The following is a 19,049-nucleotide window of genomic DNA, read 5'->3' on the forward strand; positions in this document are numbered from 1 at the left end:
TCTTCTGTTGAGCCACCTTCCCAACCCTTTGTTCTTCTTTATAGTAAAAACAAATATACCCCTCCTAAATGAAACTCCAAGTAATTCCAATTGAAACTGAATTGAAACATAGTACGTATTATTGCTCTCGTGAAAATAAGGTCTCTAAATATAGGCTATACTTGAATTCGGAACGTTTTCACCTACCCACGTTGTATCTTTTTGACGTATTAATGGTATTTCTGAAATACCAATCTTATCGTCAGCAGTGCACACAAATAACCTCAATCATTTGGGTAGGGAGAGGACCGGTACATTTTCTTACAGTCTTCTAGTGCTAAAGAAAAGATATCCCACAAACCACTTCGAAAACCTTCACATTACCAAGTGTGGCAGGGCAGTTCGCCTCACCGCCTCTCGAAAGCCACGCACCGACTTCTAACTTGGACTTACTGTTTCCAACTAAGAGAAGAAAAATAAGTGGCCAATTTTCTTAACTACCAATGAATTTTAAATTTTCTTATTTTACCTTTGTCTTACTGCAGTTGTCACAAGAAACATCTGGGTATTTCTTACAAAAATGAGGGTTAAATCCATTTTCACCAAAGTAAGCCAAAAGTTGTATTCTCCTGCATTCAGTTATATTTTCACAGTAATGTACCATGCTATACAAATTGTTGAAATGAGTTTCTCTTGTATGACGGTTTCCATCTTTTTCCACTGGAAAAGATAAGAGTATACTAAAATGTACACATTATATGGGAAACTAGAGGAACATAAAGGCAATATTAAGTCCACAGAACCTCCCTTTTTGAGAAGGAAAGGATAGAAACGAGTCATTGCATGAACACAGAACTTCCCCTTTTTGAGAAGGAAAGGGTAGAAAGGAGTCATTGCATGAACAAAGCGTCCACACAGCACCAGCAGGACTCTGCTCTCCTGGCAGAGCCTGTGCTCTTGGATTGTGCAATCAGATCTCTCACTACTGGCTGTCCTGCTAGTTCTCTCCTCCAAGGTCACAAGGTAAAATTAAAGGAAACCCATGGGGGAAGCCATTTCTTCCTGTACTATGGACAAGGTCTGCCCAGGCTGGCTTCACATGAGCATCTATCAACTCCTAAGCTTGAGTGATTCCCTGGTTTCAGCTTCCCTAGTAGCTGGACCCCAGCATGAGCCACTGCACCTGATTTTCTTCCCTTTTTTTTTTTTTTTTTTTTTGCAAGTCCTAGGGTTCCAACTCTGGCCTGGCTCTTCCCTGAGCTCTTTTTGCTCAAGGATAGAGCTCTACCACTTTGAGCCACAATTCCACTTCTGACTTTGTGGTGATTAATTGGAGATAAAGATCTCAGCCTCCGGGTAGCTAGGATGACAGATGTGAACCAATGGCACCAGGCTGTGGCTCGGGGCTTAGCCTTTTTCTATCAAGACTGACACTCCACCACTTGAGCCACACTTCTTCTGGCTTCTTCCTGGTTATTCTCTGGGCTGGCTTTGAACTGTGATCCTCAGATCTCAGCCTCTTGAGTAGCTAGGATGACAGGCGTGAGCCACCCGCGCCCAGCTGGCTTGTTTTATTTCTAAAGAGGGACAGGATGGTAGTATGTGCGCACCCATCATTTATCCTTGTCTTTGTTTGAAATACATATTATATGCAAGGATGCATGAGAAAGCTGGGCCTGGAAGGATAAAAAGGCAAGGGTACACGGCACGGTTTGCAAATTGTCAGCTTTGTACGTATCTATATCATTTGAGCTTACATAACAAGCACATGCTACTTATATAGCAAAAATGAAGTAAAATAAGATTTCTACTCTATATGAGCATCTGTATTTTTCTTGAACTACATAAGGAAACTAGGACGCAAAGTATCACAATAGGCGGGCACCAATGGCTCACGCCTGTAATCCAAGCTACTAAGGAGGCTGAGATCTGAGTATCACGGTTCAAAGCCAGCCAGGCCACAAAAGTCCATGAGACACTCTTATCTCCAATTAACCACCAGAAATCCAGAAGTGGTGCTGTGGCTCAAGCGGTAGAGCACTCGTCTTGAGCTGAAGATAGGGATAGCGCCCAAGCCCAGAGTTCAAGCCCCATGACCGACCAAAACAAACAAACACAACAACAACAACAAAGCAAAGTATCACAGTAACAAGAGTGGACTGGTCTCAGGGACAGGTGAGAGAAGTCCCCAGTGGAGCCTGGCTTACTCATTATAAGTCTCTTCAGTCTGGTCACATCATGATAGGTGTAGAAGAGCAAGCAGTGAGATATTTCCCCATCTCTCCCAGCCCTGCCGGACTCCTGGTAGTAACCCTCCACAGACTTAGGGAGCGATGCATGAATCACAAATCGCACGTCAGGTTTGTCAATCCCCATTCCAAATGCAATCGTCGCACAGATAACCTGGTGTAAAGTCAAACCCTGTTAGATGCACGAAGTGTTAAGAGGAACATGCTAGCAGCAGACACTTCCCAAAGCTCAGCCCTTCTGTGACTGTAAAACGTACTCCTCGTACCACCTCCTATTGATAACTTGGAGTTCCATTAAGACCTGAGGTGATAAAGATGCTCAGGATTGGCAGGGCCTCTCCTGTGTGGTATTACCACTGGCAGTGGCCAGATCCAGTGCAGTTCCTGATGTGGTGCGGGGGCAGTGCTGACATCATGAGCTGTGACACTGAGTCAGAGGCGATGGGAGTGCAGAGGACGGAGGCACAGAGGCTCGGCCCCTGCTCCCCTGCCCCTGCTCCGGGTCAGTTTCCTACGGCACTGGCCAATCACACACTGCTCCTTTATTTTTGGGTCCAGTCGTGGGGCCTGAACTCTGGGCCTGGGCACTGTCCCTCAGCTCTTCAGCTCAAGGTTAGCGCTCTACCACTTGAGCCACAGCACCACTTCCGGCTTTTTTCTTTTTGCTTATGTGGTGCTGAGGAATCGAACCCAGGGCCTCATGCATGCAAGGCAAGTGCTCTACCACTGAGCCACCTTCCCAGCCCTGCTCCTCTATTTTTAAGCGCTGATTTCACAGTCAAAGCTTATAAAATTTTAGTTGAAACTAGAGAGAAGCCTGAGGAGCTGCTTACGCTAAAATAAAGAAAAGGCCAGGGACCATCTATGTGGGCCCAGATGAATTACTTGGTGAAAGTGAGGTGGTACTGGATTTCAGGAGCTTGATCACTCACTTGCAAATTTAGAATCTATTGGCCGGGAATGTGGCTTAGTGGTAACTCTACCACTTGCGTAGCATGCAGGAAGCCCTGGGTTCCATTCCTCAGTACCACATAAACAGAAAAAGCCAGAAGTGGCACTGTGGCTCAAGGTGTACAGTGCTAGCCTTGAGCAAAAGCACACTCAGAAATAGTGCCCAGGCCCTGAGTTCAAGACCAGGACTGGCAAAAAAAAAAAAATTTAGGACCTACTTAACCCAGACCAAAATGTTCTATCTCAGGCAAAATTACATTATACCAATAAAGCTGCAAGTCTTTTTTTAGCACTAAAAAAAATAAATAAATGAATTGCTACCGCAAGAACAGGATTTCAAAAGCGACGAAGTATCTGGCAAGCAGACTGAGTCTTAATGACATGATTCAGCAGCCAGGGCATGAGGCCCTGCAAGCTGCTGGGCACAATGATCAACACAGGGCACGGCGGCGGCCTGCACTTGTCTAAATTTATGACACGTTGGTCCAAAGGAGCTCTTCCTGCAGAGAAAAAAATCTACCGTGGTCGCTAGTGAGGACGAGGTGCCTGCCCACAGCTCCTCCAGTGAGGTCTGCGGGCCTGCAGCCTCGGGGGGGGGGGGGGGGGATAGGCATCGGGAGGCGAGGAGCTGGCTGCAGGCGCCCAGTAGGCCACGTGGTGCCAGCTCCTTCCGAAAGCTCTGACTTCTTTCACCAGAACTGGCTTTGTTGAACTGTAACTTCCCTCTTTATTTCTGTTTTTAAAACTTCAAGCAATAATTATCCTTTTGGGGGAAAACAACCAAGTTTGTTGTTTTTTTGGAGCTCTACCATATGAGCCACATGTCCACTTACAGCCTTTTTTTTTTTTTTGGTCGGTCATGGGGCTCAAACTCTGGACCTGGGCACTGTCCCTCAGCTCTTTAGTTCAAGGTGAGTGCTCTACCACTTGAGCCACAGCGCCACTTCTGGTTTTCTGAGTGGCTTATTGGCGGTAAGTCTCATGAGACTCTTATCTCCTATTAATCACAGAGAAAGCTGGAAGTAGCAGAGCACTAGCCTTATACAACAAACTTTCCCACCCAGGCTAGCTTTGAACTGTGATCCTCAGATCTCAGCATCTAAGTAGCTAGGATGACAGGCATGAGCCGCACGTGCCTGGCACGATCTCCAGTCTTCTTGTGCGTGTTTGCTTGTGTATTATGTAGGCCTGCTTTTTGTATGTGCTTATGTCTGAGCGTGTCACCTGGCAGCCATCCTGATTGATCCACTTGTGCTGCACCTCGTCCCTGGCAGAGTCGCTGAGGCCAGCATGGTAAGCCAGCGCAGCAAGGCCATCCTTCTGTAACGTGTCGGCCATAGTGTCGCACTCGCGCCTGGAGAGGCAGTAGATTATCCCGGAGTCATCTGCCAGAAACGGAAACAGCACTGAGAAGTCAACACACAGCAGCCTCAAGCAGAGCTCAGTGAGCTCACAGCACAGGACAAGGCACAGCAAGGAATTCGTGGACCTGGAACCAGAATACAGGTTCTCCGGAGACCAGCGTCAAAGCAGGAAGGAGCCTTAATACAAGCCTGGAAGGTGCCGACCAAGGGCCATGTATACCCGGAGCCTAGGAAATTCCTTTTGACTCAGGCTTCTCCCCAGGAAACTAACCTAGATTAAGTGGTACAGGACTTACACTAAGTTTTTATCATTTTAAAAATTAGAAATAATTTTAATGGGTAATATAAAGGGAACAATTAAGGCAGGACTGTGTAAAAGCTATGGGGAAATGCTCATGACATAGGGTGGCGTGGAAAACTACTCTGAACTCGAGTCTCACTTCAGTTAATACAACTCACAGGCAAACACGAGGGCAGGGCAGAGGCACTCAGCAAAGGGGCAAAGGGCTGCACCATCCACACTGAGAGAGGCCAGAGGAAAGACACCAATTACAACACAGATGATAGGGTTGTTATTTAACCCAATGGGATTTGAGGGAATTGAGTTGCAAGATGCTGCTCTATAAATAACAACTTAGTGCTACGATAATGAAAAAAAAAAGGCTAATATGCAATATTTTATATTCTACTGTGGTATTAAATAAACATAACTCATCACATGGCCCAACTCACATGGGTGATGCTTTCTGATCCATTCCAAGCAATCAAACGCTACTTTCTTAGGCTTTTTCGGTAATACGTAGTATTTCAGATTGTGCCTGTTAAAGCTCATACTAAACCTAAAAGAAATGGCAAACGTAAAATCAAGTTATTACAAACATAAAATTAAGAAAACAGTCACTGCTACAGCAAGGGAAATGACAGTCCTGACAAAATTCCTGAAGTTACTTTAGCTAATTTGGGCATGACAATCTGGATTCCATTATATCTTGACTAAGGTTGTACTGAAGCTCGTATTAAAAATAGTGAACAGGCCGGGTACCGGTGGCTCACGCCTGTCATCCTAGCTATTCAGGAGGCTGAGATCTGAGGATCGCGGTTCAAAACCAGCCCAGGCAAGAAAGTCCATGAGACTCTTATCTCCAATAAACCAAGCAGAAAACTGGAAATGGTGCTATGAAGTGGCAGAGAGCTCACCTTTAGCTGAAGAGCTGAGGGACAGTGTTCAAGCCCAGAATTCAAGCCCCACGACCGACCAAAAAAAAAAGAAACATTTCTAGGCCAAGCATGTTCATCTTGTGCTACTGGAAAGTGCTCTGTGAGATCTGGATTCAAGCGGCACTCTGCTTCTGTTTTTTAGGAACTAGGACCACTACTATAGTTCATGTGAACTGAAAACAAATCAATGTGAGGAAATCGATCTACTTGGCTGATCGATTTGTCAACAAAGACGGGCTCCACTAATGAAGTTACACACCAGTCATTCTCCAGTATTTCAATGGGCTAATATGCAACCACAAAGTTTTGACAAAATGACATTTAATAACACATCACACAATAAAAGCATCTTGTCAAAAAAAAACCCCAAAAACAATATTTGGAGCCAAGTGTTACAGGCTCATGCCTATAATCCTAGCTACTAAGGAGGATGCAATCTGAGTATGATGGTTCCAAGTTAGTCAGGGGGCCAGGCACCGGTGGCTCACGCCTGTAATCCTAGCTACTCAGGAGGCTGAGATCTGAGGATCATGATTCAAAGCCAGCCCAGGCAAGGAAAATCCATGAGACTCTTATCTCCAATAAACCATTCGAAAACCGGAAGTAGCATTGTGGCTCAAGCGGTAGAGCCCTCTCCTTGAGCTGAAGAGCTGAGGGACAGTGCCCAAGCCCAGAGTTCAAGCCCCACGACCGCCAAAAGAATAAAAAGACAAAAAAAAAAAAGTTAGTCAGGGAAGGACAGTCTATGAGATTCTTATATCTGTCTAAGTAACCACCTAAAAATCAGAATTGGAGCTGTGGCTCAAAGTGGTAGAGCACTAGCCATGAGCAAAAAGAGTTCAGGAACAAGGCCCAGGCCCTGAGTTCAAGCCCGACAACTAACCCTGACAACCACATCCCCCGCCCCCCCCAAAAAAAAAAAAAGATTTGATTTCCCCAGCTTTTCCAAATACACTAGCCATAGGATACAGGGTCCTTGTCAAAAAACATAGTAAAAACATTTCATAGTCATTAAAGAAGTTCCAGTCAAGTTTTAAAAGCATATATTTCCCACAAAAGTGAATAACTAATGATATTGCTTATTTTGCCAGTCAAATAGTTTCATAGTCTTTGCCTCCCACAAAATTTGGAGGATTTAATTGAGATGTCATCTGACAGATCATTAAAAATAATTTTTGATGACAGATCATGATGTAATTTTGGCATATACTTCAGAGGAATTCAAATAATTGAGTGTTACTGCTATAATAAAATCCTTTCACTCTCATTCATGTTTATGTAAGTAACATTTCTCAGGGTTGACATTTATAAAAGAAGTACTGATTCAACTCATCTGTAGATATATGAACTAATTGAAAAACAAAAGTCCTATTTCATTAAAATACATACTAAAATTTATGCTCAAAATGATGTGGTTTTTTTTTTTGTTGTTGGTCATAGGGCTTTAAGTCTGGGCCTGGACACTGTCCTTCAGCTCTTCAGCTCAAGTCTAGCGCTCTACCACTTGAGCCACAGCTCTGCTTCCAGCTTTTTCTGCTTATGTGGTGCTGAGGAATCAAACCTTGTACCTCATGCATGCAAAGTAAGCACTCTACCACCAAGCCATCTTCCCAGCCCCAAAATTACGTTAAGCCTCTGATTATATAAAATAATATTTATCAAATTGAATTCTAGCAAATGGGAAAAAATGTCAACATACATGCAAGCTGGGCATGGTGGTACATAACTGTAGTCTCAGCAATTTGAGAAACAAAGGTGGGAGGATCAGTTGTAGCCTGGGAAACAGCAAGAGTATGTACAAGAAACACATGCACACGCGCACACACATTGTTCCAATCATTTCTACGTGACCGATGACTTTAATAATTCAATGCAGATGAAACTTTTGATACAGATTAAAAGACCAATTTTATTTATATGTATACTTTTCCTACAGTGAAGTATAACATAGGCAAAAAAGTATGTATATAAAATTACTGTCTTGGGGCTGAGAAGGTGGCTCAGTGATAGAGTGCTTGCCTTGCACACATGAGGCCCTGAGTTCAATTCCTCAGCACCACATAAACAGAAAAGGCCGGAAGTGGCGCTGTGGATCAAGTGGTAGAGCGCTAGCCTTGAGCTGAAGAGCTGAGGGACAACGCCCAGGCCCAGAGTTCAGCCCCATGACCAGATCCTCCCCCCACCCCCCGAAAAAAAAAAAGTTCAGGAACAGTGTCCAGACCCTGAGTTCAAGCCCATGGGCTGGCAAAACCAATCAATTAACCAATCAAACACTTCTATTCAATCTCTATGTGGAATGTTCAGACTAGGCAAAGAAATTTGGGGGCAGAAAGCAGTCGAGGGCTGCTGAGGGCAGAGGGGGAAGGCGCGGATGGTAGTACGTATGGAATCTTTCAAGGGAGGCAGAAATGTCCCAGAGTTAGCAGTGGTGATGGTCCTACAGTGCTATGAACAAACCACAAACACCTCAATTACATAAGTAGGTGAACTCTACTGGTCTAAATACAGCCGTCTAAACCTTTTAGAAAACCACCCACCCTGTAATACCTGCTTTCTTTATAAAACTGTCTGACGGCTCCTTGCTGCTGGTCTTTTCAATGGATATAATATTACATTGCCTTCTGAGTTCCAGCAGCCCGCACCTACATCTCCATCCAATACTTCTGCTTATGCATTTTGGAATAGAAATTAAAGGGTTTTGAGGTTTGAGCCATTACTGCAATACTTGCTAACTGCGTGAACTTCTCTAAGTTAATACCTTGCCTCCCTTTCTTTATCTGTAAAAGAGAAACAGGACATACACTTCCTAAAACTTGTTTTCGTACATAAAAAGCCACATGAAGCGCCCAGAGCAGCGCCTGGCACACTGGGTAGGCTAGGTACAAGCCCGGCTTTAAATACTTGCGTCTGGACAACTTACACCTGCGGGCTGAGGATCTTCAGCTGGGTGAGGATGTCCTTTTGCACCCTGGGGTTCGCGGTGGCCGTGAGCGCCATCACGGGGACCAGAGGAAACTTCTGGCGAAGCATGTTCATTCGTTTGTAATCCTGACGGAAATCATGTCCCCACTAGTAGGAGAAAAACACAGCCTTTTCAGTGATTTGTATCTTGTGTCCAAGCCAAGACGTCCCCCGTCGCTGCCTGGCTCCCAGGACAGAAGCACGCTGTGGGCCTTCACGTTCTCCTGACGTGCCACGGGCTTGCTGGGGGGCTGGGGGCGGTCTGGGAGGCGGTGTGGGGAGGGTGGCAGGTGAGTCAGGTAGAGACAGGGCTGGACTTTCTCAAAGGGGTGGGGGAGAGGGTGCCCAGGGTACCCAACCTTCCGTATCCCACTTCTACGCATACAGCCCTTGTCTAGGCTCGGCCAACAGCCTGTACCCGTGTCTTCTGGTCAGCGATCTACCCTCAGCCCAACAGGCCGGCCCCTTGGCTCCTGTACTCCAGGAGCTTGGATCAGTTGATTCTAAGGGGGTGGGTTGGGGAGTTCTGGGCAGCTTTCCTGGTCTCCATTAACTCAGTGCCAAGAGCTCCTTCCCCTAAGACATTACCCAGCATCCTCTAGGCACTACATGGGCGCGTCTGTCCCCAGGTCTGAAGATACAGACGTGAATGCCAGTATGAACGGACATCCCAAGGCAGGAGCGGGCTTACCTGACTGACACAATGTGCTTCATCAATAACGAAACGGGCCAAGAGCTTCCTCTCATACAAATTCTCCAGCATGGAAATCAGCCTGTTACTCGCACACACCTAGACCAGCAACAAGAGATATTCAAACACATGGCCTCAGTGTCTTTGCCATCTTTAATTTCCATTACACTCAAAACCGTATTAAAACTACTATAAAAACTCGTTATTTCAATCTATGAAGAAAATAGAAGTAACAGGAAATGGCAAGAGAGACATGTGAGAATGCTGGCCCTCATTCCAGTTTACTCCTTAGGTCAGTGGTGCTAGAATGTTCTTTGGCTTCAGCAACACTGGTGCCAGGATTAGAGGTGTGCTATGTGTGTGCATGTGGTTTGGGGACATACAGATATATGTGATGATGCACTTGGTAGTACTGACCCCAACAGAGCCAGAAGCACTGAGAGCTAGCAGTAGCCAGCACATGTACCCCACTTGACAGTGACGAGAAAGCCAGGGATGGTGCGCCTACTGGCCAAATCTAGAATACCACTATCCATAATAAGAACTGATAGTAACCCAACAAATACATTAAGAATCCTTGAGCTTTATCACATAAATAGGTGGGATAAAAGGGAAAGCTTTTTTCCTTATGGTTAAATATCAACTAAATCAGCTAATCCAAAACTTGGCGCATATCACAGTAAAATAACCGTGAGTGGAAGGTCAAACTGTGGTTAAGCGTGGTGTCCAACAGTACATCCGCACTCTCACATTAACCTATACTAGGACAACAACTAACTACCAAGGAGGAAACCAGAGCTGGTGGCAGCGGGAGCTCTGGCAGGAACTGCCCTAACCCAGCGATCAGCTGTTGACATCATCAGCAACAGATGAGTCAACACCAAACGCCTCTTGCTAGGACACACGAGACTTATCACATCTGGAGTGTTCCTGCCAAAGTGAACGACATGGACGAAATAGGGGAACAGAAAATCAAAACAAATGGACTGTATGCTTCAAAATCCCTCAGAGAAAAGGAACTAAAGTGGGAGTTTCTTCTGCCACAGGGGCAGTCACTGCAATCAGAAGACAGTTCACAGATTAAGAAATAGTTCTGCGTCAGTATACATTCCCTGAATTTGATCTTTATAGTATGGTCATAGGTGAGAATTGCTTGTTTTTGAGAAATGCATACTGAAGTGTTTAGGATTAAAAGACTACTATATCAGCAATCAAATGTTTCAGGAACTAGAGAAAAGAATACATAATAAAGCAATTATAATGAAATGTCACTAGTTTGGTTTTCTAAGTCAAAATTATATAGAAATTCTTTTTATCATACTGTACATTAAGAATTATACTCGGGGGGCTGGGAAGTTGGCTCAGTGGTAGAGCGCTTGCATTGCATGCCTGAGATCCTGGGTTCGATTCCTCAGCACCACATAAGCAAAAAGAAAAAACCCGGAAGTGGCGCTGTGACTCAAGTGGTAGAGCGCTAGCCTTGAACTGAAGAGCTGAGGAACAGTGCCCAGGTCCAGAGTTCAGGCCCCACGACCGGACCCAAAAAAAAAAAGAATTATACTCGGAGCACCGGTAGCTCACACCTGTAATCCTAGCTACTCAGGAAGCTGAGATCTGAGGATCTCGGTTCAAAGCCAGACTGGGCAGGGAGGTCTGTGAGACTCTTTTTTTTTCCCCCCTTGGTTGTGGATCTTGAATTCTGGGCCTGGGTGCTGTCCCTGAGCTCTTCAGCTCAACGCAAGTACTCTACCCTTGAGCCATAGCACCACTTCCGGTTTTCTGGTGGTTAATTGGAGATAAAGAGTCTCCTGCCCGGGCTGCTTTGAACCAGGATCCTCAGATCTCAGCCTACTGAGTAGCTAGGATTACAAACATGAGCCACTGGTACCCAGCTATCTGTGAGACTCATCTCCAACTAACCACCAGAAAACAGGAAGTGGCACTGTGGCTCAAGTGGTAGAGCACTTAGCCTTGATCTGAAGAGCTCAGGGACAGTGTCCAGGTCTGGAGTTTAAACCCCACGACTGACAAAAAAAAAGATGATGCCATAGTTTTAAAAACATATGTGTTCTAGTGGCCTGTAATATTACTTTTTCTTTTTTTGGGGGGGTGGAGGGGCAGTCATGATGCTTAAACTCAGGGCCTGGGCACTGCCTCTGACCTTTTGCTCAAGGCTAGCACTCTACCACTTGAAACACATTGCCACTTTTGGCTTTTTCTGTTTATGTGGTTCTGAAAATCAAACCAGGGCTTCATGCATGCTAGGCAAGCACTCTAACACTGAGCCACCTTCCCAGGCCCAATGTTACATTTTAAAATAATGATATAATACAAACCTTCTCTGGGGTGACATAGAGAAGTTTAATAATTGGGTCCTTCTTTGATAACTGGAGGTAAATGCTTGCAGCTTCTGCATCAGTCTTATCACCGGTTAGATATGTAGCTGGAATCTAAGTGTAAAGACAACAGACAACTTTAATTTTAAAAATTCTAAAGATCATAGATTACAATTTATATATACATATGTGTGTGAACACCCTCCTCAGCCAGGCATGGTGATGCATGCCTATAACCCCAGTACACAGGAGGTCGAGGCAGGAGAACAGAGAGTTAGAAGTCAGTCTGAGATATACCAAAACCTTATACACATACAAAAAAGCTCCTGCAGTTAGCAGGAGGCTGAGGTCTGGAGAACTGCTGTTTGAAGCGAGCCCAAGCAGAAAAGTCTGCAAGACTATCTCAAAAAGAAAAAAAAAAAAAATTAACTAGCCGGGCACCGGTGGCTCACGCCTGTAATCCTAGCTATTCAGGAGGCTGAGCTCTGAGGATCACGGTTCAAAGCCAGCCTGGGCAGGAAAGTCCGTGAGACTCTTATCTCCAATTAACCCCTAGAAAACCAGAAGTGGTACTGTGGCTCAAAGTGGTAGAGCAGGACTGGGAAGGTGGCTCAGTGGTAGAGCGCTTGCCTTGCATGCATGAGGCCCTGGGTTCGATTCCTCAGCACCACATAAGCAAAAAGAAAAAAGCCAGAAGTGGTGCTGTGGCTCAAGTGGTAGAGCGCTAGCCTTGAGCTGAAGAGCTGAGGGACAGCGCCCAGGCCCAAAGTTCAAGTCCCAGGACCGGCCCCCCCCCAAAAAAAAAAAGTAGTAGAGCAATAGCCTTGAGCTGAAGAGCTGAGGGACAGTGCCCAGGCCCAGAGTTCAAGCCCCAGGACAGATAAAACAATAACAACAAAATTAACCAGCTGAAAGCAGGGTTTTTCCTTTACTCTTTGTAACTGCAAAGGCAACCATGAGTTTAGCATCCAAGAGATTCCTGTCCAAACACATAGCTATTTTTTTAGGTAAATGCAACTTTGAAATTTTAGTACAGTGACAGCAAAAGGACCACACAGAATGGCGCGGGTGACATGGTGACTGACCCTGCACCACCGTCCTTGGAAGAACACCAAGCCGGTTGTCGCAATGAGGCGTGATGACTCATAGCCCTGCACCAGTTCTGCTGATGGCAGTATGAAGGATTTAGTAGAATGTAGGCATGATACTTCCCTCAGCTCGGCTAGGAGGAAAACAACATGTGTGGGCATGCACAAGGGGAAGAAAATCATGTTGATCTGGCAGTAGTAAAACCCAATTCTATTTTTTTTTCTTTTTTTTTTTGGTCTAGTCGTGGGCCTGAACTCTGGGCCTGAGCACTGTCCCTCAGCTCTTCAGCTCAAGGCTAGCGCTCTACCACTTGAGCCACAGCGCCACTTCCGGCTTTTTTCTTTTTGCTTATGCGGTGCTGAGGAATTGAGCCCAGGGCCTCAGGCATGCAAGGCAAGCGCTCTACCACTGAGCCACCTTCCCAGCCCCCCCCCTTTTTTTTTCTCTTTTGTCGGTCATGGGGCTTGAACTCTGGGCCTGGGCGCTGTCCTTCATCTCTTCAGCTCAAGGTTAGTGCTCTACCACTTGATCCACTGTGCCATCAGTTTTTCTGAGTAGTTTATTGGAGATAAAGAGTCTCACAGACAAAAAAAAAAAAAAAGTCTCACAGACTTTCCTGCCCCAGATGGCTCTGAACTATGATCTCAGATCTCCGCCTCCAGAGTAGCTAGGATTATAGGCGTGAGCCAACTTGCCCAGCTAAAAGTTCTTTTTTTTTTTTTTTGTCGGTCGTGGGGCTTGAACTCTGGGCCTGGGCACTGTCCCTCAGCTCTTCAGCTCAAAGCGAGCGCTCTACCACTTGAGCTACAGCGCCACTTCCGGTTTTCTGGTGGTTTTATTGGAGATAGGAGTCTCACGGTCTCTCCTGCCCGGACTGGCTTTGAACCGCGATCCTCAGATCTCAGCCTCCTGAGTAGCTAGGATTACAGGCGTGAGCCACCAGCGCCCGGCCCAGCTAAAAGTTCTTAATACATTCATATTGTCTTCTTTTTGGGTGTTAGTCTGGGGCTTGAACTAGTCCTTTACCTCATGCTTTTACTTGGCTTTCATGATTCGCACTCTACCCCTTGAGCCCCACATTTTGATGTTTTTTTTGTTGTTGTTGGTTGTGGGGCTTGAACTCGGCTTGGACACTGAGCTCTTCAGCTCAAGGCTAGTGCTCTACCACTTGAACCACAGCGCCACTTCTGGTCTTCTGGTGGTTTATTGAAGATAAGAGGAATCTCATGAACTTTCCTGCCTGTGCTGACGTTGAAGCATGATGCTTAGATTGCCTCCTGAGTAGCTAGGATTACAATTACAAGCATGAACCACTGGCGCCTGGCTTCATGGTTATTTTGTGGAGATGGAGTCTCACAGACTTGTTCTCAAGCTTCCTTGGAGCAGCTACTCTCCTGTGCATGCTACGCGAGTGCACTACCACTGAACTACGTCTCCAAATAATTTATAAATGGTTCTGCCAATTCGTGAACGACTTAATAAAAGTATCTACAGTAATGAAGCTGTTCTAAAGCACTTTTATGGTGCTTTTATATGTTTTAACTTACATCCAATGAAGTCAGCTTTTGAACTTGATCTACTATTAATGATCTCAAGGGAGAAATGACAATAGTGACTCCAGTCGAAACACAGGCAGGCAGCTGGTAGCACAAGCTTTTACCACCTCCTGAAAGAAAAAGGATGAAAAAATCCATTAGCTTCCATCTTTTTGTTTGGCTTTTGTGTGTGTGTATGCCGAATCGAACCCAGGGCTTCATGCATGCTAGGCAAGCACTCTACCACTGAGCCATATTCCCAGCCCTGAGCTGGAAATCTTGTAAGAGGTAAAAACCTTATCATGTCACCCACCAGAAAGCAGAGGACATGAGGTGATAAACTTCCTATGCATGAAAGGTTCAGGGGATCCCTAAAAGATAAGAATCTTGTGTAGGTGTTAACATCTGCCAGTGGATTCCTGCCAATTCATATCTAAAAATACATACCAGTGGGCATTAGGATAAAGCAGTCTTCACCGAGCAGTGCAGCGTTGATTGCCTCTAGCTGATTAGTTCTAAAATTATGTAGGCCAAACTTTTTATGAAAAATTGTCATCATTTCTTTTGTATGAGGAAAATCGAGGCTTTGGAAGCGTTCATGTTTCACATTTCTGGAGGTGAAATTCTGCGCCAACTTGTCTATGAAAACAATCAGCATTAAGAAGAATCAGCCTGTGTTGCGCTGAGGCCTATCCCTGCACAGCTGCGGGTCAGCTCCCCGCAGCACTCTCCCTGTTCCTGAGGCTTCCCCGCCAACTGGCCTCAAGGCCACCAGAGATCGCAAGGACTGAAATCCAGTCTTTTATTACAGTCCTGTCATCATTACTGTTGTTGTCCTCCTCCTCCTCCTCCTCTTCTTGATAACCATGGTTTTTCTACTTGCCTTATTTACTGGTCTGCGTACTTGTTTATTTTGCAGTGCTGGGATCAAATCCAGGGCCTTGCGCATGCTAGGCAAATACTATGCCACGGAGCGGAGCTCTACCTCCAGCTCTCCTGCTGGCTTTAAATTCCCTTTGTTGGCCCCTCTTCCACTGTCCCTTAAGTTTGAAGCTCTTCAGACTCTTGGGACTGTGCTCTTCACAATGTTCTTTGGAATAATTCCGGTCCTGCCATCTCAAACACACCCTGTGTGTGAGCAGGCCTAGCTCTCTCCTGCTGTGCCCTCAGCTCCATCCTGCGTAGCTCCCCTGGTCTCTGAGCATTCCTATCCCAGTGCTTTAACAACCAGCCATCAGCCCAAGTTTTAAAATAGCCTCCTCAGCTTTTCTCTAAATCTGACTCTGCCTCCTGACTATTTCTGTGAATGGTGTCACAGGTTTTTCTGCGTAGCTGAGACCTCGGCCTCCTGCACTTTACCTCTTCCCACCCCGACACCTCCGCTGGCAGGGGGAGGCTGTGCAACCTCAGTCCTCAGTGTACTTAAGGCTGGCTCCCTGGGGAACACGAGGTACTCACACCCATTCCGGCAGCTACTCGCACTCCCAACACTCAAGTGTCTCAAGGATAATTACAGACATCAAATACGACATACTCTAGCATGACACCAAAATAAATCCATTAACAGTTAGTTTAAAGGTCAACAGCCTAACTGTAAGAACCATCTCCAAGGTATTACATCATCAACGATGAAAATAGGAACACTACACTTCATGAAAGTTTGCATGGTACTCTGCTTCAGTAAAAACTACCTAGTGTGAACTTTATGGGGCTGAGGTAAGGTTTTAAAATTAGTTTTGGCTGCACTGGGGCCTTCTTCAGTAGCTAAGTCTGCGCCTCTCAGAACTCATTCCGTTGGGGGCTCCCGCAGGGCATCCATAGCCCTCCCAGAAACCACGCGGGACACGGTCCATGACCAGCACCCAGCCAGTGTTACTGAAGGGAAGAGGGTCTAGGCCCAAGGGAATAATTTGATTACTTTAAGAAACGACTTCACAACCTCAGACTACACTAGTTTACTATTTCAAGACATGTGTCTATAACCATTTCTCATCAATCCAGAACTCAAAAAATAGACACAGTGTCAGCTTAAACACTCATCTTTTCTTTCTTGTTCATCTCCAAGCCATTAAAAACTTGTCTTCATGAGCTTCATTGTTTTAGGGACTAAAAATGTTCATCTAAAGGCAAAGCACACTTGTAATGACTTTGGAGCTTTACTACAATAGGTTATAATTACACATTTTATAAAACTACAGCTGCTGCAGACACAAAGAGCAACTTGCTTTTGAAATTGTGATTTGTAATTCATATTATCTGTACAAATTTGCATAAAACAATGTGGCTTTCAGGCAATGATGGCTTGCTGTGCTTTTTCTTATACAATTTCTATTTTGGATAGTTTTGTTTTCCTATAATATTTAAGTATTCAATTTATCTTAAACTTACCGGTGTAATTCTGAACTGCCTCTGAGCTTTTCCTTTGAGCCGCAGAGGCCGCTGGAAGGCAGTCTGTTTTGGCTGATAGGGATTTCACTGGCCCACCTTCCCTGACAGGAGGGTAGACAGCTGTGGAAGGCTTGCTGGCTGGCAAATTCTGCATGATGTTCTCCCAGTCATCATCATCATCAAAGTCATCTATGTCAAAGTCATCCACATCACAGGAAGTCGGGGCTTCTCTTACTAAGTTATCTCCTGAAGCTGGGTGCTTACTCAGATCTTTCACAGTGGTGCTTGTGAGAACATTTCCTGGGAAGTATGAGCTTTCATTTCTTCTCTCTCTACTTGGCGTTTCCGCCCACTTGCTGCTCACAAAGGCCTTCTGTGAACGGGAACTGAATGACGGGCTTTCAAACAGCTCCTTGGTGGAGGCTGACAGTCCTGTCTTTCCTGGGGCAGTAGACAGTACATTTTCCCCAATGGACAGAGAATTTGAGGGAAGATATGGAAACTTTAACTCCACAGAACCCTCCAGAGGGTAGGAATCACCCCCCACAGAGATACCAAGTGAGTCACTCCTGTGTTTCCACACACCACTGAGAAGACTCACATCTTTCCTAGTAAAATCCACTTCGGCTAGGAGTTTCCTTCTGAAGACAGAAAAGAAACAATTTAAGTTGTTTGCTATGAATGTTGATCTTCACATCTTAAACCAAATGGAAAGTGTAGTGATCTATATTCTATTTCCCCAGTCTCTTAACATCTGAATATAAACCTAAAGGAATGGTTTGAAAGGTAAAATCTGACGAAATTATCCTTATGTAATTTCTGGTTCAGACAACCTGGATGGGTTGCCTGTTCATTTCTGGACTCAGAGGTGGAGATGCAATCGGACCTATGGCAGGAGGGAAGGGTCATGATACCTCCGGTCCCGCAACTGTAGCAGCTCGTCCCCACAGTCCAAAGATGTCAGTTCATCTACTCGCATGGTGTCGACCACCCTACAGATGCGCTCCATCACCTGAGTAAGCTGCTCCTGGAGACGGGTCCGTCTGGCTGTAAAGCAATTGTAAACAAGAGAGCAAGAGGATAACTCCCAGGGCTTAAAGCATACACCCGACACAGAGTTATATCCCCAAGCCCTCCTTGCCTTAAAAAAAAAAAAATCAAGCCATGTAACTAAGAAACAGAATTTCAAAGTTGATATTTTTTTAGATGAAAGGAGAAGACAAATGCTGTAGGGCAGCAATGGGAAATCATTGAAGTCCGCTCCGGGTGGGCTGTGGGGGACCAGTGTTCTCAGGGGACGAGGAGAGACAGAAAGGGAGGAAACATCCAAAGAAAGAAGTAACCATGGGTGGGGGTGGGGGACGGGGACGTGAAGGGCAAGAGGGAGTGGGAGAGAGCTCGAAGGAGCACTGTGACAGGACCACGACCACGACCACGAGACCACAGGCGAATGCCCAGGCAAGCTTGCATAGAGAGCACAGGAAGTCAGGACAGGAGACGGGGTGCAGGGGAACTGGGCTCCTATCACTTCTGTGTCCTGTGAAGGAGAACGAATGTCAGAGTGGAAAGCATGGAGCAGCAGCAGCCTGGAGTGGCAAGAGGAGCTGGACAGCAGGAAGAGCTCAGTCTCCCTGCCAGTCTCAGACGACAAATGAGATCTGAGAGCCCAGCGGATGACACACGAGGCATCTGCAAGTACGGGAGTGCAAGGAAAGTGAAGAAAAACATTGTTCTCATTTTAAAAAAAAAAGGAAATGAAAAAAGCAAACATGGTAGGTGACTGACAAAAGCTACAAGCTAAGTGATCTGATGTCAAATAAAGGCAAAGTTCTAGAACGTGTTATCAAATGGCTGCTTCGTAACTCTAAAAAGAGACAATGATTATAAAGTTAGCAAGAGTTCATCAAAACAGAGCCTGTGTCACTGTTTTTCCTTTTTGGAAAGTTTAGTAGACCTGCAGATAACAAGAGCTACTCAGAAAGGAAGATACGAGAGTCTGCATAAAACACTAAGAGCTAGGGGCTGGGAAGGTGGTTCCGTGGTAGAGCGCTTGCCTTGCATGCATGAGGCCCTGGGTTCGATTCCACAGCACCACATAAGCAGAAAAAGCTGGAAGTGGTGCTGTGGCTCAAGTGGTAGAGCGCTAGCCTTGAGCTGAAGAGCTGAGGGACAGCGCCCAGGCCCAGAGTTCAGGCCGGACAAAAAAAAAAAAAAAAAAAAGACTGCGAGCTGGGCGTGGCGATCCACGTGTGATCCCAGCACTCAAGCTCCAAAACAGTTTCACATGG

General features: G+C 45.6%; 1 protein-coding gene across 3 annotated transcripts in view; it reads right to left on the reverse strand.

Moving 5' to 3' along the window:
• The window catches only part of Blm (BLM RecQ like helicase), a 54,149-nt gene that overhangs the window by 17,833 nt on the left and 17,267 nt on the right, over positions 1 to 19,049 (reverse strand). For all 3 annotated transcript variants that reach the window (XM_070043312.1, XM_070043310.1, XM_070043311.1), the window contains exons 6-16: positions 17,676 to 17,808; positions 16,762 to 17,402; positions 14,821 to 15,012; positions 14,386 to 14,504; positions 11,750 to 11,863; positions 9,414 to 9,512; positions 8,682 to 8,830; positions 5,276 to 5,382; positions 4,404 to 4,564; positions 2,187 to 2,382; positions 509 to 699 (exon numbers count right to left, since the gene is read on the reverse strand). In XM_070043312.1, coding sequence (XP_069899413.1) covers positions 509 to 699; positions 2,187 to 2,382; positions 4,404 to 4,564; positions 5,276 to 5,382; positions 8,682 to 8,830; positions 9,414 to 9,512; positions 11,750 to 11,863; positions 14,386 to 14,504; positions 14,821 to 15,012; positions 16,762 to 17,402; positions 17,676 to 17,808 — 2,102 coding nt within the window. The remainder of the gene's footprint in view (positions 1 to 508; positions 700 to 2,186; positions 2,383 to 4,403; positions 4,565 to 5,275; positions 5,383 to 8,681; positions 8,831 to 9,413; positions 9,513 to 11,749; positions 11,864 to 14,385; positions 14,505 to 14,820; positions 15,013 to 16,761; positions 17,403 to 17,675; positions 17,809 to 19,049) is intronic.

The sequence above is a fragment of the Dipodomys merriami genome, unplaced genomic scaffold, assembly GCF_024711535.1.
Source record: "Dipodomys merriami isolate MVZ:Mamm:240054 unplaced genomic scaffold, mDipMer1.0.p SCAF_33, whole genome shotgun sequence".
Lineage (NCBI taxonomy): Eukaryota > Metazoa > Chordata > Mammalia > Rodentia > Heteromyidae > Dipodomys > Dipodomys merriami.